At 46.0% G+C, this 25,169-nt stretch overlaps 1 protein-coding gene across 1 annotated transcript in view; it reads right to left on the bottom strand.

The window, feature by feature from the left end:
- UBAP2 (ubiquitin associated protein 2) overlaps nucleotides 1–25,169 on the bottom strand; it is a 2,620,504-nt gene that overhangs the window by 623,825 nt on the left and 1,971,510 nt on the right. Inside the window, exon 15 of the mRNA XM_044087268.1 lies at nucleotides 24,372–24,564. Within this exon, the coding sequence (XP_043943203.1) occupies nucleotides 24,372–24,564 (193 nt within the window). The remainder of the gene's footprint in view (nucleotides 1–24,371; nucleotides 24,565–25,169) is intronic.

The following is a 25,169-nucleotide window of genomic DNA, read 5'->3' as shown; positions in this document are numbered from 1 at the left end:
CCCAAACAATGCCCCCCCCACCCTAGGCAAGAAGCATCCATGGTTAACGTGACCTGGGGGGGGGGGGTAACAAAGGGTCTCCCTTGCCTGAGTTCTGGAGAGTGAAGCCACCACAGGAGGGATTCCGTGCAAACTCTGCTCAGGGGGATAAGAGTGTTCAATGGGTGGAGTAACAGTGACCGTTGAACTTGGAGTGTCCACTGTAATATACGCATCCTTAGGCGAGCATGGAGACAGAGGCCGATAGCCGCTGCCATCGAGCCTAATGCCCTCAGGACTAACTTCGCCGGTGGGGCCTTGGTGCGAAGAAGAGCCGAAACTTGGAGTGAGAGGCTGGACAGCCTGTCCGAGGTTAAGAAGGCCCGAGAAGATCGGGAATCTAGCCTGGCTCCTATGAAATCTAATGCTTGCACAGGATGAAGAAAAGACTTCGGTATGTTGACTGAGATGTCCAAGCTGTCGGCAAGAGACAGCACATAGTCTCTCACGATACAAAGTTGATGCCTGTTGGTTGCTGTGAGGAGCCAGTCATCTAGGTACGGAAAGACCCTTATGCCCTGAAGCCTCAGGTGGGCCGCAACCACTGCCATGACTTTGGTTAACACCCTGGGGGCTGAGGTGAGTCCGAACGGAAGGACCCTGAACTGGTAATGACTGGCCCCTAGCCGGAAGTGGAGGAACCTCCTGGACCGTCTGTCCATTAGAATGTAGTAGTACGCATCCTTGAGGTCTATAGAGCACATCCAGTCGTTCTCCTGCATTAAGGGGAGAATAGATTGTAGAGTGACCATCCGGAATTTTTCTTGGGGAACAAACATGTTCAGGGCAGACAAGTCTAGAATGGGCATGAGGTCCCCCGTCTTTTTTGGCACTAAAAGAACCTTGAGTAGTAGCCCAATCCGGATTGGTCTGGGGGGACCCGCTGGATGGCTCTTTTTTCTAACAAATTTGAAACCTCTCTGATGCCGCCTCTCTTTGATTGGGTGGGACATCGGGGAGGCGACCACCTGAGGGAGGATGAAATACGAAGGGAATTTTGTAGCCTCTGGATATAATTCGGAGCACCCATCGATCGTTCGCGATGGACTCCCACATTGACAGGTGCTTCGTTAAACTCCCCCAGACTGTCTCCAGAGCAGGACAGTCGGGTAAGCCCTCAGAGCTGTTGCGCGGGTCTCTCAGAAAAGGGCTCCCTAGACCCGAAGTTACGCGGTTCCCCTCTGCCTCTGGGCCGGCGTCCACCCTGCCCTCCTCTGCCTCTGGAGGGCGCGGAGTCCGAAGCTGGATAGGACTGCTGAGACTTGCGGAACCACAGCTTCTTTTGCCCCCTCTGATTCCTTGAGATGGAACGTTGGGGGCTCGAGAAGCGGACTCCGACGGCAGACAGCGTCTTCCTGTCCTTCTTGTTTTGGACTAGTGTATCACGTACGGTCTTACCAAAAAGCGAAGAACCGTCAAAGGGTGCGTTCAAGGGGCTTTGAAAGGTTCCGCGAAATTACAAAGACGGAGCCAGGCGTGACATCTCAAGACAACACCTGCTCCGCTGGCCCTTGCGGCTCCCTCCGTAGCAATAGACAGTAGCCGCATGGACGTATTTGAGATGGACTTGAGAGTGGCCATGCGTGTCGAGAACACGGTTTTCCCGAGAGAAAGTACCTTTGGGAGGAGAGGCAGAGGTGGAAGGCATACACACATGAAGATTGCTCCAATTGAAAGAAAGAGCATCCACTTTCCAAGCTGTGGGATGAAACCTTTTAGGTACAAAACTTTGGCAGCTGGTGGTTTAGTGGAGAAGCGAACAGATCTATGTCTGGAGTTCCCCATGACACTGTCAATTTCTGAAATACATGAGGATCCAATTTCCACTCGTGGGGATCCATAATTCTTCTGCTCAACACATCTGCTAAGGAGTTCTGTGCTCATGGCAGAAACCTTGCCTGAAGATGTAGCTGTAAACTGAGAGCAGTCTCCCACAAAATCATTGCTTGCCTGCATAGAGGATAAGAATGTGTTCCCCCTTGCTTGTTGATGAACCACATGACAGTTGTGTTGTCTGTTAGAATCAACACCTGCCCTGGAAGAAGTAAATCCTTGAAAGCTATTAATGCAAACTGGACTGCTAACATCTCCTTCAAGTTGATATGTAGATGTTGTAGTCTGGCAGGCCACTTGTCTTGTATCCACTTTCCATTTAGATGAGCTCCCAAGCTTTGTCTGAGGCATATGTCGTTAGAATCTGACTCGCCTCTGGCGGGTCACAGAGAGTCCCTTGTTTAGGTGACATTCCTGAGCCCACCACAAAAATTCCTTTTGAATGCAAGGTATTATTTGAATGACAGTGTCAGATCCTGGCAGTGCTGTGTCCATACGTTTTGAGATACCACTGTAGCTTCCTCATATGCAGTTTGGCATTGGGAAGCACCAGAATACAAGATGCCATGAACCCCAAGGCTTGAAGGACTGTCCTTGCAGTCAGCCTGGACTGATGAGACAATTGATGAAAGTAAAGGGAAAGATTCTTTTGTTTGTCCGGGGTCAAAAAGGCCATCTGGGATGCTGTATTCAGTCTTACACCCAGAAAGCACATGTCCTGAGAGGGTACTAGACTGGACTTTATTTAGTTCACAGAATACCCCAGGCATCTGCACTGCTATCACATATTCCAAATGATGAAGAAGCTCGTCCCTTCCTTGAGCCAGAATCAGGCAATCGTCCAAATAAGGATAGATCTGTATTCCTTTTAGCCTGAAGAAAGCTATCACTGGAGCCAGAACTTTCGTGAACACTCTGGGGACAGTAGATAAGCCAAAGGGCAATGCAGAGAACTGATAATGAGAAGTCCCAGCCAGCAGATACTTTCTGCAACTCAGTCTGATAGGAACATGAAGGTAAGCCTCCTTGAGATCCAAAGTTACCATCCAATGATCTTTGCCCAGCAGAGGTAAAAGCTGTTGTAACGTCAACATTTTGAACTTAGGAATGTCCAGATAAGTGTTGAGGATAGATAAATCCAAAATTGGTCTCCACGTGTTCCCCTTCTTTGGTACTAGGAACAGTGAGAATAAAATCCTAGGCCCACTTCTGGCATAGGGACCGGCTGTATGGCCCTATTTGAAGTAACAGAGAAATTTGTTTGTGAGCCTCTATTCTTTGCTGAGGAGGAGCGTCTGGCATGCCTTTGAAAGGAGGCAAGGTATGGAAATAAAACCTGCAACCTTGGTGTATGATATCCAATACCCATCTGTCCTGGGTAATTAAACTCCAATTTTCTAGAAAAGTGCCAATCTTCCTCCCAAAGGTGCTGCCAGGCAGAAGGCTCTGGCAGCTGAAAAGGTAGGTCATTGGGTCTGTTCTGAAAGGACTGACCCTGCCCTCACCGAAGACTGTGCAGGTGAACTCCTGTTCTAGGCCTGAAAGAGCCTGAGCTCTGCCCTTCCACGTCTAGATCTACCTCTAGACTGGGAATCATAAGAAGGATACGTCCACCCCTTGGTAGGCCAATTTCTACTAAACTTCGGAGGCTGAACCTGCAAAAAATCTTTAACAGTCTGCATAGACTTAGCCTGGTCTTCCATCTTCTTTAAGACTGCCTCAACAGGTGAACCAAACAACACATCAGATTGTAAAGGAGCATCTAAAATCCGTGCCTTAACATGGTCAGACAAATTCTGATCCCTCAGCCAGGCGTGCCTGCGAAGAACTGACCCAGTGGCAGCCACCCTAGATGAGGCCTGTACAGCATCAAAACCACATTGCAAAGAATGCTTACCCACCTGTTCAGAAACATGTACTAAATCTTGTAACTCTTTACACTCAATACCTTCCGCCAGAGCATCTACCTTAGACTTCAATTGAGAAAGTAGATAGTTTTGGTATTTCAACATATGAAACTGGCAATTCAAAGCCCTCATAGCTAGGGTGGAAGAAGTATAGACTTTCTTTCCCCATCTATCCAAAGCCCTGGCCTCTTTATCTGGAGGAACGGATTTTTAACAACAGAAGCCTTAACACCCTTAGGCCCCTGACTAACAGTTTCTGGGTCCGCCCTAGGACTCTTAAAAAGATACTTATGAGCTTCAGGCACCCTGTAATACCTATCCGGCTTAACAGGAGCAGGAGGCAAAGAATCAGGATTAAGAGAAGCCTCTGCAAACACATCTTCCACAACATCCAGAACAGGAGGTATAGCCAAAGGCCTATGCTGGGGTAAAAACAAAATTCCCTAAGCCTTTTCCTGGAATCAGAGAAGTCCTGACCTTCCCACTTAAAATGCTCCCTCATGGAATGAAGAGTCTCTGAAAAAGAAAAATCTTCAGGAGGAGAAGCAGAAGGAGTAGAATCATCCACATCAGAATCAGAATAAGGAGAATACTCCTGCAAGTCTTCAGCCGAAGACTCTGAAACATCCGAAGCCTGCTCAAAACTCCCCAACTCAGGTTCCACCCTAGGTCTCTTATCAGGAGGGGGCAAAGAACCTCTAATCAAAGTAATCAAATCTTCTGCCATTTTAAGCATATGCTTCTTGGGCACAGAACCTGAAGAACTAGGAGTGACACCAACTGAAGCTAAACCTGGCCTGCCTCTGGGAGCAGCCTTGGCAACAGAAGGAGAGGGCCTAACCACCCTAGGAAGGGAAGGGAGTACAGTAACCTGAGAGGCCCCTTCAGCCTGACCTGCCTCCTGAGAGACCACATCCTGCAATAACAAAGTCTCCCCCTGGGACTCCAGAGAAACCTCCGGCGGAACCCCCGGCTCCACCGACACCTCTAAAGAACCGGCGTCCGGTACGGACGGTTCTTCTTGCCTAGGCTTAGCTGCTTTGTCCTTGCGCTTCTTGAAGAAGCGGGCGGAGCATCGGCGGCATATTATAATTACACCGCTTCCCAAAGACTAACCTGGCACAATCTAATCTTCTCTTAATAGTGCGCTTATTGAATCTAGCACAAAGCGACACCCACAACGTCGTGCTCAGGCCTAAACAAGGAATACACAAAGTATGATAATCTCTATGCGGTATCTGTTTCCCACAAGAAATACAGTTATTCACTTTTTCTGACATCCGGTAAACCACTGAGGCAAGAAAAACTAAAATATTCCCCAACGGGTACTTAGCCAACTTTGACTCGGTCTGAAACTCCAATTGAAAAATTTCAGAACGCCAACCGGCACTTGCAACGCTGCTTCTGCATCGGACCATGCGGCAAAAAAGACTGAGGATATGACGTCGGTCATGCGCATTTGTACCCTGACGTCCTGATGTCAGTTTAATGCGCCTTGACCGACATCAGCCTTATACTTTGATATTCGGGCCGACCGAGGACAGCGGACTACCCAAGTGTAAGGACTGCAGCAATGTGAGATGAAGAACATCTGTCTATGTACGTCTAGTGTATGCAACATGTATTCTCCCTTATTTTGAAAATTTTTGAAAAACACTGGCAGATTGATAGTCTGATTGACATTTGCCACAGATGCCACTTTTGGTAAGAAAGACGGGTTAGTCCTGAGAGACACTCTGTCATTGTGGAAAATAAGATAGGGAGGTTTCATGCACAAAGCTTGGAGCTCTGAAACCCTTTTAGCAGAAGTTATGGCTACCAAGAATGCTGTTTTCCAGGACAGAAATTTAAGGGGTACAGAAGCTGCAGGTTCAAACGGAGGTTTCATTAAGGCTTGCAGAACAAAAGTTAAGTCCCAAGGGGGAGTCACGGATTTCACTGGTGGCTTGAGAAGGAAAACGCCACGCAAGAATGTCTTGCACAATTTTGTAGATGCTAGAGATCCTAATCCATCTCCCACATGAAAATGGGATATTGCTGCCAACTGTACTTTGACTGTTGATGTACTGGCCCCCTTGTTCAAAAATCATGGACAAAAAATCCAATTCTGTAGGAATCGGAACAGTAAATGGGTTGAGACCTTTGCTGTTAGCCCAGATAGAAAATCGTTTCCACTTACTAATATAGATTTTCCTGGTGGACGGTTTATGAGCCGCTACCAGAATAGTTTTCACTGGTGACAAGATACCGGGAGTCCTTGCCATTAGTGGAACTGGATCAACCAAGCCGCGAGCTTGAGGTTGACCAGGTTCGGTGTTGGGCACCCAGTTGGGTGCGATATCAGATCTGGAATGGGATCCAGGATTAAAGGGGGGGAGAGACTGTGAGACCGCAGGTATGGAAACCAGACTTGACGAGGCCAGAATGGGGCTATGAGGATCATTTTGCTCCCCAACCGTGTGCCTTTCTGAATGAACTTTGCCATGAGCGGAAGCAGGGGGTAAGCATAGAGTAGACCGGAAGGCCAAGCATGAATCAGTGCGTCTCTGGGGCTCTCCCCTTCTGGGGGAAGAATTGCGAAGAACTCGCTGCATTTTGTGTTTTGGGGAGTAGCAAAGATTGCAGCGAGGCCAACCCCACTTGCGGAAAATTTCCTTTGCAACTTTCGGATTGAGAGACCACTCGTAAGGACTGAGAATTACTCGACTCAATTTGTCCGCCAGAATGTTGGATCGTCCCGGAATGTGCGTTGCTATCAGAAAGCGGTTGGTGGATATCGCCCATTCACAAACTCTCATGGCTTCTCGACAAAGAGGGTAGGATCTGGTTCCCCCTTGTTTGTTTATACAGCAGACCACTGACATATTGTCCGTCTGTATTGCAATCGTTCCTAGAGGTAGAAGGTCTTGGAGAGCCTGCAATGCTAGAAACACCGCCCTCATCTCCAGAACATTTATGTGCAAAGCGGTCTCCGACGAGGTCCACGTACCTTGGACGTTTCTGCCCAAACAATGCCACCCCCACCCTAGGCAAGAAGCATCCGTGGTTAACGTGACCTGGGGGGGGTAACAAAGGGTCTCCCTTGCCTGAGTTCTGGAGAGTGAAGCCACCACAGGAGGGATTCCGTGCAAACTCTGCTCAGGGGGATAGGAGTGTTCAATGGGTGGAGTAACAGTGACCGTTGAACTTGGAGTGTCCACTGTAATATACGCATCCTTAGGCGAGCATGGAGACAGAGGCCGACAGCCGCTGCCATCGAGCCTAATGCCCTCAGGACTAACTTCGCCGGTGGGGCCTTGGTGCGAAGAGCAGCCAAAACTTGGAGTGAGAGGCTGGACAGCCTGTCCGAGGTTAAGAAGGCCTGAGAAGATCGGGAATCTAGCCTGGCTCCTATGAAATCCAATGCTTGCACAGGATGAAGAAAAGACTTCGGTATGTTGACTGAGATGTCCAAGCTGTCGGCAAGAGACAGCACATAGTCTCTCGCGATACAAAGTTGATGCCTGTTGGTTGCTGTGAGGAGCCAGTCATCTAGGTATGGAAAGACCCTTATGCCCTGAAGCCTCAGGTGGGCCGCAACCACTGCCATGACTTTGGTGAACACCCTGGGGGCTGAGGTGAGTCCGAACGGAAGGACCCTGAACTGGTAATGACTGGCCCCTAGCCGGAAGCGGAGGAACCTCCTGGACCGTCTGTCCATTAGAATGTAGTAGTACGCATCCTTGAGGTCTATAGAGCACATCCAGTCGTTCTCCTGCATTAAGGGGAGAATAGATTGTAGAGTGACCATCCAGAATTTTTCTTGGGGAACAAACATGTTCAGGGCAGACAAGTCTAGAATGGGCATGAGGTCCCCCGTCTTTTTTGGCACTAAAAAGAACCTTGAGTAGTAGCCCAATCCGGATTGGTCTGGGGGGGACCCACTGGATGGCTCTTTTTTCTAACAAATTTGAAACCTCTACGGTCGCCGCCTCTCTTTGATTGGGTGGGACATCGGGGAGGCGACCACCTGAGGGAGGATGAAATAGGAAGGGAATTTTGTAGCCTCTGGATATAATTCGGAGCACCCATCGATCGTTCGCAATTGACTCCCACATTGACAGGTGCTTTGTTAAACTCCCCCCGACTGTCTCCAGAGCAGGACAGTCGGGTAAGCCCTCAGAGCTGTTGCGCGGGTCTCTCAGAAAAGGGCTCCCTAGACCCGAAGTTACGCGGTTCCCCTCTGCCTCTGGGCCGGCGTCCACCCTGCCCTCCTCTGCCTCTGGAGGGCGTGGAGTCCGAAGCTGGATAGGACTGCTGAGACTTGCGGAACCACAGCTTCTTTTGCCCCCTCTGATTCCTTGAGATGGAACGTTGGGGGCTCGAGAAGCGGACTCCGACGGCAGACAGCGTCTTCCTGTCCTTCTTGTTTTGGACTAGTGTATCACGTACGGTCTTACCAAAAAGCGAAGAACCGTCAAAGGGTGCGTTCGCGAAGGACGCCTTGAAAGGTTCCGCGAAATTACGAAGACGGAGCCAGGCGTGACATCTCAAGACACCTGCTCCGCTGGCCCTTGCGGCTCCCTCCGTAGCAATAGACAGTAGCCGCATGGACGTATTTGAGATGGACTTGAGAGTGGCCATGCGTGTCGAGAACACGGTTTTGTCCTCGACCGACATGGACTCAGGAGGGGCTGCAGTGTATTCCTTGATCAAATCCCGTTGCAGCCTGATGATATGCGCCATATAATTCAGTGTCCTCACAGAGAAGGTTGCTGAAGCAAAGGTCCACTTCCCTATACGGTCCAGCGCCCGGGACGCCTTGTCCGGCAGGTGTACCGTGGAGCTCTCCTGGGAGAGTTCTCTTAGTGGCAGCAGCCACCAACATGGCATCAACTGGAGACCCTTTGGCCCAAACCTGCCTGTCTGAAGGGGGGCTAAGGATTTTATCCGGTCGACGTGGGATAGGCTCCACGGTGTCGGGTTCCTGCCAAGCCCTGGTAGTTAGGAGATCTACCAGGGGATCTGCAGGTGGGGACACCCAGGAGGTAGATGGGCTCGCTTCAAACGCCTTCAGAAATACGGACTCATCCAAGGAAGGTTTGTGGGCAGACCCCCCCCCCCCCAATACGCAACATTTCCATGATGTCCCCAAAGGAAACATCCTCAGGGGGTGACCTTGGGGAACCTTCCCTTTCCTCTAAGTCCGTATCTGTGGTGACGGACTCGGGGGAGTCCATGTGCCTCCTTTTACAAGTCCGTTTACGAGGCACCTCCTCTGTGGGACTATGAGAAGAGGGCTCGTCAACGGCCTCTTGTTCTACCGAGGGAACCAACTGGAGGGTCTGAGCAGGCTGTCCCGATGGAAGGATGATGGAAGTTAGGCCCGTATGCAGTGGGAGCGGGGGGCGGAAGGATCCAAAACCCGAGTCGGGGACCTGGAAGACCTCGACAGTACCCTCTCCACTACTTCGAACGCCGAGGGAGAACTACTCTTCCGGCCCCAAAAGTAGTCTCCTCGGCTCTGAGATAGGGATCGGGTTCGGAGCCGAAGCCATCGGATCTGAAAGGGAGGTGCTCTCCGACATAGGCGGCGCCGAAGGACCCGCTCCCACGGATCCGACGCCCAGCCCACGGCCCTGAGAGCTCAGATCCGAGATACTGGAGGGTATGTTCGGCGTCAAGAAGGCTTGGGCCACCGGTGCCGACAAAACCCAGGCTCCGAAAGGGCCTGGATCCTAAGACTAAAACCCGGATCCGGGTTGAAGAAGGAGAAATCAGGGCAAATACTGAAGCTGCACCCCCCCCCCCCCCGTGGAGGAGGGAGGGCAGGAACACCCCCATCTGCATTTGGGTCTGCAAAAACAGACGCACCATCCTATCCATGTCGGCGTCTGAGAGAGACCTAGTAGATCTAGAGGAGGTCGTAGAGGCGGGTCTGGAGGGCCGCCTCAACGACCTCGAGGGTGATAGGAGCTCCTCCTCCAGCTCCGGTGAGAAGGAAGGAGATCTGAGCCGAGAAGGAGAAGGTCCGGACACCCTCGGAGGTGATTTAACAGTTTTTGAAGGCGGAGCCGAGGGATGAGGCCCGGCTCGCCACTTGTGTCTGTGCTTCTCTCTGTCTTTGGTCCTGTGCTCCTTAGAAGGAGAAGACTGAACTTCCTTCGTACTCAAGGCAGTAGTGGAAGGTTGAGTCCCAGCCTGAGTCGAGGGAATCAGGGGTGTCGAAGTTACCTGGGTAGCCTGCACCTTGGAGGGAGAGGAGGAAGAGGCCTCCTCCGGGGGAAGCAATCCCGCCAGAATAAGCCTGTTCCTTCTGTCCCTCACAGCCCGGGGGGTTGAAGGCTGCGCAAACCTGGCAGTCTGAAGACAAATGAACAACCCCCAGGCATATAACACACTGAGTGTGGCCATCAGCTGGGGAAAGCTTATGGCCACACCCAGTGCACTTTGAAAAAATAGCTTTATGGTCTTCGGCCATTTTGCTGACACACACTCACACGCCCAAACACCTAGGGGAAGGGTTTGAAAAGAGAAAACGCAATCCCGAAAACAAAAAAGGGCAGATAAACACTCAATACTTTCCTTTTAAGTTTAAAAGTTTTTTAGAAAAATTTTTGAAAGAAATTATTCACTTCCCTGTCTAAGCTCAGGAGCTCTTCACAAGATGTTTGCCATTCAAGCCGTGGCAAAAACGATCTGAGGTAGTGTGGTGGTGACAAGAGATTGTGGGTAAAGGGGAGGAGCTAGGAGCTCGGATCTTGAAGCTTGGAAAGCTGCCGGTCGGATCAGAGACCCACAGGTTGCAGAACAAATTAAGTAACTACTTCAGATGTTGCTTATTTCTGTAAACACTCCTAGTTTTTTGTGGACTTTTTTTTTATGGTCATGGATATGTGAATGTAAAACTTTAGTTTGTCTATTTCCACTACTAGCAATTTGGTGTGTTCAGTTGGGTATATAGTGGTGTTGTCTTTTGCTGTGATGTTAAAGTGAGAGTTGTTTTGACTATGTTTGGTGGGTTGGAAGATGAGTAGTTTAGTTTTGTTTGGGTTCAGTATTAATTGGGCATTGGATAACCAAGTTTCAACAGAGGAAAAGGCTTCCTGTGTGACTTTTTGCAGTTTGGGTAGGGACTAGGTTGAGCAGATGATGGTAGAGTCATCTGCGTATTGTATGAGTGTGCCATGTTTGGTGGCAGAGGCTAGATTATTGGTGTAAACAGAGAAGAGTAGGTGGTAGAAACATGCCAACATGCTGAAGCCCTCATTTTGAAGACAGTATCAGTACTTAGCAACTTCGTAATGAACTGTAGCTATATGATGAGCACATGTTCAGATACACACTGTTTATGAATTAGATTATGAAAATTATATTTTTTCATATTTTGGTAAATAACTCTGCTAGTAAAGAAGGCAAGGTGATGAGTGAGGTATACTTTTGAAGCCATTATCAAAATGCACAACCCCATGTAATATGAATTTTGAGCATCATACATGGACAGATATCCCTGCTGGTTTGCTTTTGGAAATATGAAAATTAATATATTTGTCAGATTTCTGTGAATGTGTGTGCAAGGGAATAAGGCAAGGTCAGGGGTGAAGTTTAATATTCACAGCAGAACAAACATCAATTCTGCTAAAAAAATAATGCTCATCTATGACAAGGACAGAAATCAAATACTCAGCTAATTTGTTGCACTATGGAAATTTGGGTATCTCTCATTATTATGCCCATGTCTTTACAAGGGAGCATAGTGACGACACGTGATGCATCAGTTTTGAAGCTGACAATGAGATGCACAGAACTTGTACACTGATTACATGCGATGACATATTATGCTTTAATTATCAGATTATGAGAAATATGTTATCATATTTCTGAGACTCTCTCATTAAGACAGCATCATACACCAACAGTTAAGGTATAATTTTAAAGCGGACATTCACATAAATTAATAACTGAATGGGTCTGCATGGCAAGTTTACTGAGATATCGTGATTTCTTTTACCAAAAGGTAAAAAATATGTATAACATCAGCATTCCTTAGCAAATATTTAATATTTACTTAGAATAGTTGTGTAAAATCTTACCATAACCATAGATATCCTTCTCTTCCATGTTGCAGTATTCAAACTGTGGGAATTCCAGCCCTCAGGCGATCTGACATCAGCTTCTATACAAAAGAAGAAGCCTGGCTGCTGCAGGTGAGTGGGATGTCACACGTAGGGCCATAAACCAGGGACTATAAATGTGACGTCTGCACACACAATACCTCAGAACTTGAAGCCCAAATAAGTGTGTCTAAGCACAAGGAGAAGCTGAAGAGCAAATATCCTTGCAGGGCTGAACAGAATAGCCTGTAGGAAGAGTATACAAAGGTGTAGACCAAGCATTCCTAAAAAGGAGAAGGGGGTATGTATGGAGGGAAGGAATACTGCAACATGGAAGAGGGGGACATCTATGGTTATGGTAACATTTTATACAACTATTCTATGCCCTTCTACTCCTATGTTGCAGTATTCATACTTTAGGATAGTACCACTGCTTTAGGAAGAGTGATGGGTGGGGGCAGAGATAGAGGATTCTACGAATCCCTGCAGGATTGCCCTGAAAACATGATCTAGCTTGTAGTGCTTGGTGAAAGTGTGAACTGTAGACCAGGTAGCAGCTTCCATGATGCAGACTGTGTCCAGCCCTTTGAGAAAGGCTTTAGAGGTGGCCATTTCTCTAGTGGAATGAGCTCTAACCTCCAGGGGCAATGGTTTACCATGGTGAGAGCAGCAGAACAGAATGGTTTTCCTAATCCATGAGGAAATGGTTTGTTTGGAGACTGCCTTACCCAGAGCCCTGGGGTAGAAGGAGATGAAGAGTTGGTCAGACTTTCTGAAAGATTTAGTTTTGTGTAAGTAGAATCTTAGTTGTCTGTGCACATCCAGAGAATGAAGGATCCTCTCTGCATTATTAGATGTAGAGGGAAAGAATGTCGATTGATGAATAGACTAGTTAAGAGATAGTTCATTCACCACTTTGGGCACGAAGGAAGGGTTAGTGAGCAACGTCACCCTGTCCTTGTGTAAGGGGGACTGGTCATGAGGGTCTGCCGTTCAGATACTCTTCTTGCAGAGGCAATGGCCACTAAGAGAATGATTTTCCATGTGCACATTTGCAAGGAAGCTGTGCTTGCTGGCTCAAAAGGAGCCAGGATTAGTTTTTCCAGTAGGAAATAGAGGTCCCAGAGAGGAGGAATGGGTTTCCTTGGTGGTCTGAGATGCAAGACCCTCTCAGGAAAAGTTTAACATGCAGTCTGGAGAGCAGAGGTGGATGGAAAGGCAAGCAGGCAGAAAGGTGGACTTTCAGAGATGAATATGTTAATCCTTCCTTAAAGAGCTCACATACATTAACTAAGGACCAGAGAGGGATCTGCTTGAAAAGGGTCCCTGTCCTCAAGCGCACACCAATTTGTGAATCTATTCCATTTGGACAAATATTTTTTTCTAGTATATGGTTTCCTGGCCTCAGTCAGGACTCAGATCACATATTCTGAGTACAGCTGTCTGAAAGGGATCAGAAGTTGATCTCCCAAAGGGTCAGATGCAGTAAAGGCAGCTGAGGGTGAATGAGAGATCCCTTTTGTTGGGTGAGTAGGTCCACCTTGTGGGGTAACCTGTGGTGATTGCCCTTGGCTAGGAAGTGAAGGAGGAACCAGTGTTGCCTTGGCCAATAGGGAGTCACCAGCAAGATTTTTGGTTGATCCTTGCTGATCTTCAGTAGGACCTGGTGTATTAGAGGGAAGGGGGGAAAAGCGTACATGAACATTCCCTTCCACGGAAAGCTAAAGGCATTCACTCTCTCCATGCTAGGGGAGAGTGATCCCTGGAGCAAAATCTGTTTGTCTGTTCTGGGGGGATGCAAACAGACCCACTTGAGGTGTGCCCCACTGGTGAACAATGTCTTAAGAAGTTTTTTGTTGTGCAACCACCATTTGTGCTGAGGGCAGGATGTTCTGCTGAGCAAGTCTGCTTGCTTGTTTTCCTGAGAGGGGATGCAAGAGGCCTGCAGTAAGAGGTTGTGTCTGGTTGCCATTTCCCAGATTTGCATAGTTATCTGGCATAACTGGTACAGGTTTGTCTCCTTGCTTGTTGAAGTACCACATGACAGTTGTGTTGCCTGTCACAATGTGTAGCAGGCCTGGTTGGAAGACTGGAAGGAAAGCTTTGAGAGGCAGTAATACTGCTGTCATTTCCCTGACACTGATGTATTGCTTTTGTAGTGCAGGGTTCCAAATGCTGTTATACCCTGAAGCCCCTGAACTCTGCTCCCCACCCTAAATCTGATGCATCTGTGTGCATGGTTTGAGTGCTGGGGGGGGGGGGTAGTTGGAGTGGGATGCCCTGGTTCTGTGAAACCTGCTGAATCCACCACTTTAGTTCTGTTTTTAGGCAGGGCAGGAGGGGAATAAGTCTGTCTAATGAATGTAGGCTTTGAGACCATACATTTTTTAAATACCACTGGAATTTTGTCATGTGCATCCTGGCTAATGGGAGCATGGGAATGGTTGCTGCCACGAAACCTAGGACTTGCAGAAATTGTCTTGCAGAGTGGGGATTTCGTAAGTAGGCCTTGAAAATGGCTGGAGAGAGAGTGCACTTTGTCCAGTGGGAGAAAGGATCTCATCAAGTCTGTTCTTATCCTGTAGCCTAGGAGAACTCTGTCCTGCTGAGAAAGAAGTGAGGACTTCTGGAAGTTGATGGTGAAGCCCAAATTGTGGAGGACAGTCATTGTGAAATTGAGATGGTTTTGCAGGGTGGATTCGGATTCTGCCAGAATAAGAATGTCATCCAGGTAAGGGTAGATTTGGAGTCCCTTAGTTCTGCAATAGGCAATGGCTGGGGCCAGGCACTTTGTAAATACTCTGGGAGCAGTAGATAAGCCAAAGGGCAAGGCTGTAAACTAAGTGTGAAGAATGTCCACTGAAGTGCAGAAACGTCCAGTAGGAGTGTCTGATAAGGATGTGCAGGTAGGCATCCTTTAGATCCAGTGACCATGAAGGCTTTGGGTGGAATGAGGGGTAGCAAAGTTTGTATGGAGAGCATCCTGAAGGACAGAACCTTTAGGAACAGGTTTAGATAGGATAAGTCCAGGATTGGTCTCCAAGGGCCATCCTTTTTGGGGACTAAGAAAAGACAGGAATAGAAGCCTTTTCCTTCCTGCCCTGAGAGAACTGGCTCTATAGTCCCTAGAGTCAGGAGTTCTTTCAATATGAGTGGGAATAAATGTAGCTGGTTTCTTGGAGGGAAGGGAATTCTTTTTGACTTTTCCTTCCAAGATAGAAAATATCCTTTTTGGATGATGGAAAGCACTCAAGTATCCAAGGTAATTGTTTTCCAGAAGGGGAAGCATTGGGTAAGGTGGGTGGGCAGAGGGAGTTGATCCAGCCAGTCACATTGAAGTGGAACCTCCTCGGTCAGGAAAAGGCTGCATGGCAGGTCCCTGGGAATTAGGAGGTCTGGAGTAAGGCAATCTCCTGGACCCTTTACGAGGTCTAGAGGAGGAAGGACAAGATGTAGACAGAGTTCTTCTTACAAAAGAAGTGTTAACAGGGTAGTTCCTGTAGTATCTGGGGAATGGGGGACACCAACAAGTGCTTGATGTCTTGAAGCTCTTTACTTTTCTCTTGTAGATTTTTGAAAAGTCCTGCTGAATTCTTACCAAATAAGAGATTGCGGTCTAGTGGAGCATTCATTATGTTGGATTTAAAAGTCCACTGGTACAGGCAGGAGGCGTAGCCAGAAATATCTATGCAAGACAGATGTGGATGCAGCAGACCTGGCTGATGCTTCTGCTGCATCATAACTGCACTTTAAATAGAGTGTCTGGCTACTTGAGTAGTTAAAGACAGTTTAGATGCAATGTCATTTTTTGTGGGACAGTCAGGGGTAGAAGCTAGCAAGGTGGAGGCCTGCAAAACAAGGTCTAAGGCACATTTTACCATGTGTTTGGCAATTTATAGCCCTAAAGGCTAAGGTGGAGGAGGGTATATACTTTTTTACCCATTCTGTCCATGGTCTTGCTGTCCTTGTCTGTGGGCAAAAGAGAAGCAGAGGGTAACTGCCTAGATTGTCTGTCAAGAGACCCAGCAATGACTGCAGGGTCAGTCATGGGAGGTTTCACTATTAACGTCTGTTCATCTGGAACTTATCTATCCGGCCTTTTAGGGGCAGGCGGCTGAGAACCTGGATTCGTGGAAGTTGAATTAAAGGCATCCAGAAAGGCTGGTAAAACTGGGGGAATAGCTGAAGGGTAAGGAGATTCTAACTGCAGAAGCTCAAAATATCTTTTCTGGGTATCTGCCATCAAGGTAGTATCTCACTTGAAGTACTCTTTCATTTTTTTGATAGTTTCCTCAAAGGAAATATCCTCTGGAGGAGAATCACCCTCAAGAGTCTTCGCCTGGGGAGTAATAGTCCACAGGAGAAGCCATTTGAGACACACACAGATTCCACAACCGAGGAATCGTATTGTTCAGGTTCTTCTTCTCCCTGCTGAGTAGTGATTAAAGGTAGGGAAGAAGCAGAGGCTGGCCTACGGCTCAGCACTGGAATGTCTGTAGGTGCAGGGCCTGTAGGCCTAAGGGCCATAAAGGCCTGCAGTAAGGAATTGGTGAATGTCTGCCAATCTGGAGTAGCTTGAGGCATAGGGTTCAAGTGTTTGTTTTTCTTAGTTGGTGTTGGCTTAGGAGTTGGCATAGAAACTGAGCTCTGGGCTAGAGCAGGAGTAGTCTTGGTCAGCCGACCAAGTACTGGTTTCCCCTCGATGTTCGTTGAGGCCGGCATCTGGGTCAGCTCCGCTGACGTGCTCTCCTTAGCTGCAGTAACGGCCTCTTCCAGAGGATCCATTGAAGCTTACGGAAGAATCGGCTGCCCCTAAGCCCCTAAATCGGTAGGATGTCCAATGACGGAGCGGCAATGGGAGTAGGCCTGGAAACCTTGGCCTTCTTCGGTTGTTCTGACTAGGCGACCAACACAGGATTCATCCTGCAAGCAACGTGTTTCAATCTTTGATTCTCAAGATACAGCTGCCAAACGGCTGCAAAAAGTTTTTGGTACGAATGACGGACAAATGGAGCAGGCCTTATGGTCTTGCTCCTCATCCAAGCAAAACATGCACTTGTCGTGTGAATCCTTACGCAGTATCCGATGCCCGCAATTACATTTGCTCTTTTTCTCAGATGTCTGCTAAATAGCTGAAACAAAACCTACAACAACCAAACTCAAGTAGTAAGAAAAATTATAACTCAAACGGGGTACTTATCTTTTTTTTGAAGTCTTCGAACTAAGGAGTGGAATGGTCAAGTGTATGTCGTCTGTGGCTGAAAAGTTCTAGGTCTGTGCGTGCACAGTCCCTGGTTTATGGCCCTACGTGTGACGTCCCACACACCTACAGAAGCCAGGCTTAAAGCTTTTGTATAGGAGTTGAAGTCAGATTGCCTGAGGGCTGGAAATCCCACAGTATGAATTACTGCAACATAGGAAGAGAAGGACATCAACATTTACAACTTTAAAAAGATCAGTGTCCACTGCACAACTTTCGCATCTACATTTTTAATCTAGCTCTTATGGTTAAAGAGTTATGAACATTTGCTTTCCGTAAGTTATTACAAATGGATTATCTGAAAAACAGCTCAAGCTGCATTGTTGTCCCTATGGTGGAAGTAAGCAGTCAGCATTTCCTTAGCTGCTCTGGAGTGAATAAGTCAAGTAAAATCTCTTTCCTAAATAGGAAGAGGGGAACTGTTCTCTGGTTCCCTGGGCCATTAAGTCTTGCATGATTGGGTCTAACAGGTGTATCTGGTTGAAAGGAGGTGGGAGTATTCATCTGGGAGTCGGGTTGCTTTACCAAGACATAGTGTAAACCTACCTGATAATCCTTAAGACCCACTTGTCAAAGGTTACTGCATCCCACAAAGGAAAAGAGAGTGTGTCCTTCTGAGAGGGGAGTGGAGGGTGGAATATAGTCACATGGTTTACTTCCAAACGGAGGCCTTCCAGAAGGAGAATAATCTCAGATTTTTTTTTTCTGGAAATCTTTTCTTAGGAAATTTCCATTGCCAATGAGATTTTCTAGGATCTCTTGGCATAGGAGGTAAATCTTGCTGGATGACTGCTATGGTATCTGGGAACTGTGGAAAGCAGAATTTGTCTGCAATATTTCATTGTCTTGCCATGTTCCTGCAAAGCCTTTAAAAAACTGGCGGCTTGACAGCCAAAAAAGGAGGTTGTTATTCAATGGGGGAATCAAGAACCTGATGAATGAGCCAGTAGCAGCTGCTCTGTAAGAGGCATCCACAGCATCATAGCTATATTTTATACTGTGCCTGGCTATTTGAGAAGCCTGGGTCACTAGAAACTGCATATAATGTTTTGACTCCAGTGTCTGTGGGGCTCTGTGATGGTCTTGCTTAAGGATTGTAGCACAGACAGTAAGTAAGTGGTCATTTGAGTTTGGTAGTTTACATCTCTGAAAGCTAAAGTAGAGGAAGTATACACGTTCTTACCCCATCTGTCCATTGCTTGACTGTCATCATTGGGGAGAACAATAATGTCATGAAGCAGCTTGGAAGCTTTGTCTGATGCCAGGGATACTGCAGCTGGATCTGCCACAGGATTTCTTCAGAGGTGCTTTAGTTCATGAGGAAATGAGTAGAAGTTACCTGGCCTTTTTGGGGTTGAAAGCTGAGAATAAGGGGCAGAAGAGTACATTTGAAATGCATCTAGGTAAGCAACTAGCACTAGGGTAACTGAAGGAGGAACAGAAGTGCCAATTTCTAAGTTGTAGTACCTCTTTTGTGCTTCAGACACCTCTGTATCGTCATTCAAGGGAAGTTATGGTACTGGGCGGCCAAACGATCAGTCCCATCAAGTGTAACAACCTGCGTTAGGGGTTGGCAGCAAGACAATCTAAAAATCTCATATGTACTTTTGACTTTATACCCCTCAGCTGACAAGCTGAGGTCATCATCCAGACAAGTCCTAGAAAGGTAAAGCCTTCGTACCCCTGCCGAATGTCAGGAAGTTATAACCCATCTACTAAGAATACTGCAACAGTGACTCAGTCAAGACACCTTTTGTATCGTATGTTCTCTCTTCCATCTGTTCCTCAACAGATGAGACAAAATCCCCAGTTAGTGATCTCTAGGGTGGTCTCAGAAGGATATCCTGGAGGACAGCTGAACCAAAAGCAGCCCTATTTCTGGACAAAGTGCAATCTGTAATGAGAATTTAAAGTATGTATATTTGAGCAGGTGGCAGCTGCACAAATATCAATACATAAACTTGAAAAAAAAGCAGTGGAAACAGACAGATTTGGTCAAACTGGTTTAAATTGGTCTAGCTAAAGAAAGGTCCTTCTTGCAAATATTAGAAATGCAGTCAGACAGCCACCTTAATAAAGATGCTTTTCACACTCCTTAACCCAATTTGGCTATGGAGAAAAAAACGGAGCTAATGAAGCAAGTCTAGCTAATGTAGCACTACCCCCCCTGTGCTGGAAAAACTAGGGAAGAAAAACGGAAGACGGACGGATTGTTTTAGTGAAGTTTCAGCTGCCATTTTTGGAATAAAAGATGAGTTTGTCCTAATGATACTCCATCCTTGTGAAAAATAAGACAAAGAGGTTTGCAAAATAAGGCTTTTAGTCTGGATACTCTGAGCTGAAGTGATTACCACCAGAAATAATATTTTCCAAGTAAGAAATCTGACGTCTGTCTTGGTTGCAGGTTCAATGGCATGACTGGGTATGGTCTGAAACAATACATTAAAGACCCAAGGAGGAGTGGGATCCCCAAGAGGTCTTAGAAGGAAAGCTCCCCTTAAGAATGCCTTAGATAATCTAAAGGTGAGGGGCTACAGATGAATGATTTCCCCATATGGAAATCAGAAATCCTAACTACCTGGACCTTAATAGTAAACAGTTAGCGCCATCATGAAAAATGGAAGCCAGGAAATTCAAAACAGCAAAAAGAGGAGGCAAAGATTCCACTGAGAGCCCCAGACATAACATCTTTTCTACTTGTTTTTGTAGATTTTCCTGGTAAATGGTCTCTGAGAAGAATAATGTGGATCACTGGAGAAGAAAGCCTGGACTGACTAGCCATCACTGAAATTGCAGAAGCTAGGCAGTTAGAGGGCCTGAATCCCCAGATGAGATATTCCGGACAGGTGAGAGAAGATCTGGAAGGGGGTGTATCACCCAAAACGAGTGAACTAAGTGAGCCCACAGGAAGCGAAAACACCTGTCATGGCCAGAAAGGGATAAGGAGGATAACTGATCATGTGTTCCTTAGAACTCCCGGAACCAGTTTCTTGCCACGTTTCTGGTTCCTGGAGAAGGACCTCTGATGCTTAGAAAATCATACTCCAATGACTGATGGGCTTTTACATATTTCTCTCTCCTAGAGATAGTCTCTTCGAAATTTACTCTGAAGAGAGTCGAACCATCAAAAGATGCATTTACAAAGGACATCTTGAAGTGCTCCGCTAAGTCAAACACATCTAAGCACGTCTCCTCATGATGATGCCTGTACCTGCAGGTCTTGATCTCCAGTGCTGTTGAAGGTGATTTTAAGCCCAACAAAGTGTTGAAAAGATACTGTAGGCTGGCCAGCTGCAAGTCTACCATTTTCTTGAATTCTGCAGAGATGGACCCCCGAGAATTATTTGAGAAGCTCCTTTTTCAAATCTCTCTGAAATCTTTTGTCATGTACACAAGGTAATTAGGCACCTCTGGGTGAAAATCTTTGAAGTAAACACCTACTTCCTAAACCTGTTCAAAGCCCAAGACTCTCTGTTAGGGGGATGGGAAGAGAAGCACTCCTCAGCCAGATCTTCTTTTGCAGCCGCTGCCAGTAAGGAATCAACTTATGGACCCTTGCTCCAATAAGAACAATCTTTCAGGGAAACAAGAAATCGGTCTTCCTTGCGTGGTACCTGTTCAGCCATATCTGGGTCCTTACATGCCCACTTCAAGATTAGATCGACCATCTAATCCATGGGAGGGATCACCCAAGACACAGCTGGGCCTGACTCAAAGGCCTTCAGGAGCACAGAACTCCTGGAAAGAGGCATTTGAAGAATATCCACCTTTCTGCCTCAAACATTCAAGGATCTCCCCGAATGAGACATCCCCAATTGGTGATCTAGGGAGCCTTCCTTCATCAAAACCTGTCTCTTCAGTGAGACCCCTGGGGGGTCAAAGTACCTCCTCTTTCATGTTTCTGAGATGCCTTTGTAATTCAGTGCTCAGACAAAGACTATGAAAATAAAGAGCCCTGGGAGTAGGTTGCCTTGAGGCTCGACAGAACTTACTACACCAACGAGATATGAAGAGATGGATCAAGACCAAAGGGTTTTTGGTGGGGGATGGGCAGAGCCCAGAATGTAAGGGAAGCCTGCTCAGCAGTAAAGGAGAGCACTACTTCTACAGCCTCAAAAGCTGGAGACAGCAGGACCCCAAAACCACTCTGGAGGAGCTAGGGCATCCAGCACAGGTTATTCTCAGAACCCGGTCAATTATGGCCAGAAGCTGAGAAGAAACTACCAAGCACCAAAGCTTCAAAGAGAACAGAGTGCTCAGACACCTTTGGAATAGATCCCATACCATCCCAGAACTGGCATCAATGCATCAGCTCAGAGATCCTTCCTGAACCGAGGCAATTGGGAAAGGTCACATCAGAGATGCAGTGGGACAAAAAGATGACCAAGTCAGTGGATCCGGCAAGGACATCTGGATGAAACTTTGATACAGGGTCCCTGAACCTGGAGGGCAGATAGAGCAGTTACTGGTAGACGGAAAGGAATAAAACGTACTGGTCAAACAGGGGTCGAAGCTGGGAGCACCCTGAACTGAATTTCGGTCCTGAGGAACTTTCTCACAAGCCTACTCACATCTGCTTCTGCAAGGCTTCTGGTAGAATGGACCAACCTGATTAACTGGATGGAGGCTTGAAGGAGTGGTGCATCACCACTGCTTGTAGAAAGAGAGGACAAAGTCTCAGGGATACAGGCTCAGGAGAAAATCTTGGCTCCATATGAGGAGGAATGAGAATTCAATGACTTTTAGATCTGAAAAGGATGTTGGAATGGATGACCTAGATGTCTCTGAAGCTGGAGCCAAAGATGCAACAGAAGCAGAGCAGTCGAGGGTGCACTTCTTAGCCACCTTGATGCTTTGCTGCCCTTTTCCCCTTTATGTGTCTGAAGACTTTCTGGCAGATGGGGAAGCTCCAGAAGTCAAAGAGGAGAAAGTTGGAGGCAAGGGCAAGTCTCCCCAGGAGCTCAGAGAAACCCCTTCAGGACTAAGTTATTACAATGCTCCGTATTGGCTCTCGGGACAAAAGCAATACAGATACAGGAGTCCTTTTTAAGATGCCCTGCACCTAGACAATACATGCAATTCAAATGTGAGTCCGAATTTGGGATTTTGTGGCCACAGGCCACACACTTTTTGAAGGCAGAGGGTTTCACAGCCATGCTGTGAAGAAAGGAGAAAACACAACACCCAAAGAGAAATAGAAATCCGAACAACAACCCTCTACAAAATAACACTGGATAGTATTAATACGTTAAAGAGGAAAACAAATTATTAGTATATGAATATTTTTTTAGAGAGAGAGAACAGCAAAAGGAATAGCAGATAAAGGTTTTATTTTTTAGGTATGGAGAGGTGTATTGCCTAGAAAAATGCAAGGAAGAGAAATTGGAAACTTAGAAATGAAAAAAAAATTACACTTCATGAAGCTGCCTGAGCAATGGACCATATCTTACCTCTAACTGGCGGCAAACAAGATCAAAGGTAATGGGGATAGTAGGGGATTTATGATTAAGGGGAGGAACCTTAGCTTTGAACCGAGGTATGACTAAGTCCCATCCCCATTGAGGAACGGACAGAAGAGACCATTTAACTCTACCCAAATTTAAACAAATATCGGATTTCTTAAAGTAAAGATAACTTTTAGTCAAAAATTAAAAAAAATATGCTCCAATCTTAACTCATTTCCTCCATGGAGCTCTGGAAGTTTGCACTGTAACTTCCAACGGGCAGAGCCTAACCTTTTTAATAGAATCAAAGTCCTCACATTTCAAACAAATGTTCATATCTTTGGAACCATATGGTTTACTAAAGAAGCGTAAATGGCAAACTATCCAGCTTAAGCTATTTTTATAGTGGTAGTACTATTCAGGTTCTAGATCTTAAACTGGATTTTATAAGTCCCAGTAAACAGCAACTGTTGAGTTTGTAATATTTTGTAAACTTAAATATCTCAGCAACAACTCAAGTTACACACTTACTGTTAGCAACACTTTGGTTCAGCTGAGAGCTCTCATTTCAGGCTAAGAAATTCTCTTTGCTACTTGATTGTTGAGACATTTAGAAAACATGAAATTATATACTGACAATGATTAATATCTCTTCAGGAGCACTAGAAAGTCAGATATCAATACAGCTGTGTTTACTATTATGTAAGCTTTAATATAAAATAATTCAATACTTTGCATGTAGCTACATACAAAGTATTAAACTTGGGTTAGTTACAAAGTTTGAGGGAACTCAGCTGACTTTTGATGATCTCAAGTTCGAAGATAAGCAAATGGGGCACAACTGAACACAATAATCATCACCTAAACAGAAAAGGCAGGCTGTGTAGGAATCTCTACAAGGGACATGATGTCCACACCATTTCTCAAAACCAGACGGCCACCTGCAAAAAATAGCCTTATTGGTTGTTTCAATGGCAAGAAATTTCTGAATTTTGGCATCCATATGGTCTACTTTTGTACCAGCATGCTCTACATTTCTCAATGGATGTGTACGGACATCCTAAAGCTTTGGATGATGGCTGGACAACTAATCCTTGCCAGGATACATGTCATATAGTTAAAGAACACAACAGTGATCTAATGATAAGGTTATCTTTTCTGATGTTCTGAAAAGTTTAGAGTACCATAAAGATAGGTAATAGTGAAATGAAAGTGACCAAGGGCTGAAGTGGGAGGCAAAGGGAAGGCAATAGGTGGAATGGGGTGGATTGCAAATTTACCTTAATGGGGTACAAGTCAAACATCTTACATTTATCAGACAGAACAAACTAGAAAAAGGAGACATTTACAAGATAATTAAAACATCAAGTGGGTTATGCTCAAATACCTACATTACAAAGATCCAGGAAGCTGAAACACTAACGGATAAGGATAGAGGACTTTCTGTCCAAGAAAGGGACCCAGAGGCAAATATTCAGTAAACAAGAGAGTTTACTAGTGGAATGACATGAATGCACTGCTTCACCGAAACAATGAAAGGTGTGCCAGATGCTAGTAAAACCAGCTGTGAAAAGGTTTCTATTAGAGAATTTCCAGGAAAGAAAAAATACAAAAGAAAAATGTGAAATGCGTGTCATTAATCTCCCTTTATATCACCAAAATTAGTTTTTACTTTCTACGCATCCAATAAACCCTGTCAAAAAAAACTTTATACATGTGCAATCTTGTCTTACTCAGTTAATAACTAAACTTTACTTAGTCTGCAGAAAGCATTAAAGTTTAGCTGGAGTTCTACCTGAAGAAACAACAGGTGTTGTCCGTGTTGTAGTAGAAGGTAAAGACATAGTGGTAGCATTCATTCCCAAGCTACTTGTAGTGTTTAAACTATTAGCAATGCTCACAGCAGTATTGGTAGTACTTGTAGCTGATGTTGCCATGGTTGAGAAGGCCACAGAGGTTTGAAGAGATGGACTATCGACATTAGTGTGCTAGGAAAAAAAAAACAAAAGAACACTGCTGATACTTGTCTAAAGATAGAAATTTGATATACAAGACATTAGCTATACATTTTTTATTGAAAAAGACTACCTGATGATGTACAAAATCTGCATCACGTAAAAGTTCCAATGAGAATAAACCAAGACAAAAAAACTAAACTGTACTAATCAGTAATAACATTTTTTTCAGCTAAAGTGCCAGCTCTGTACTCTGCTACTCACAGGCTTGGTAAACAAGCTCATGACCTACTAGCTATCAGGAAGCTGGATGCCCTGGATCCAAACCTGCAACTCTTAAAGAGCCATCCAATTCCTTCTCAAACAAATGACTTGATATACTTTTTACATGCATGGAACTTTGACATATGAAGCAGTAACATTTTACTGTATGGCTGACATTCATGATTACTGAAGCAGAGCTTCTTCTCGCACTCAGGTCACAGGATGGAGGTGAGGTGATTTTCGACACAAAGGACTTCAAACAGTAAGGGGTCCTTTAATGCTCTGTATGTCAGGCAATGTTCTCCTCGAAGACGATAAGGTGCAAAGAAGAGAGAAAGTACAGTTGTGTACACTTACCATAAATGTAGATGTTA

The sequence above is a fragment of the Protopterus annectens genome, chromosome 1.part1 (genome assembly GCF_019279795.1).
Source record: "Protopterus annectens isolate FY-2018-M chromosome 1.part1, PAN1.0, whole genome shotgun sequence".
In the NCBI taxonomy this organism is placed as follows: domain Eukaryota; kingdom Metazoa; phylum Chordata; order Ceratodontiformes; family Protopteridae; genus Protopterus; species Protopterus annectens.
The sequence above is the reverse complement of the archived record's forward strand: the minus strand, read 5'-3'. Positions and strand labels throughout refer to the sequence as shown.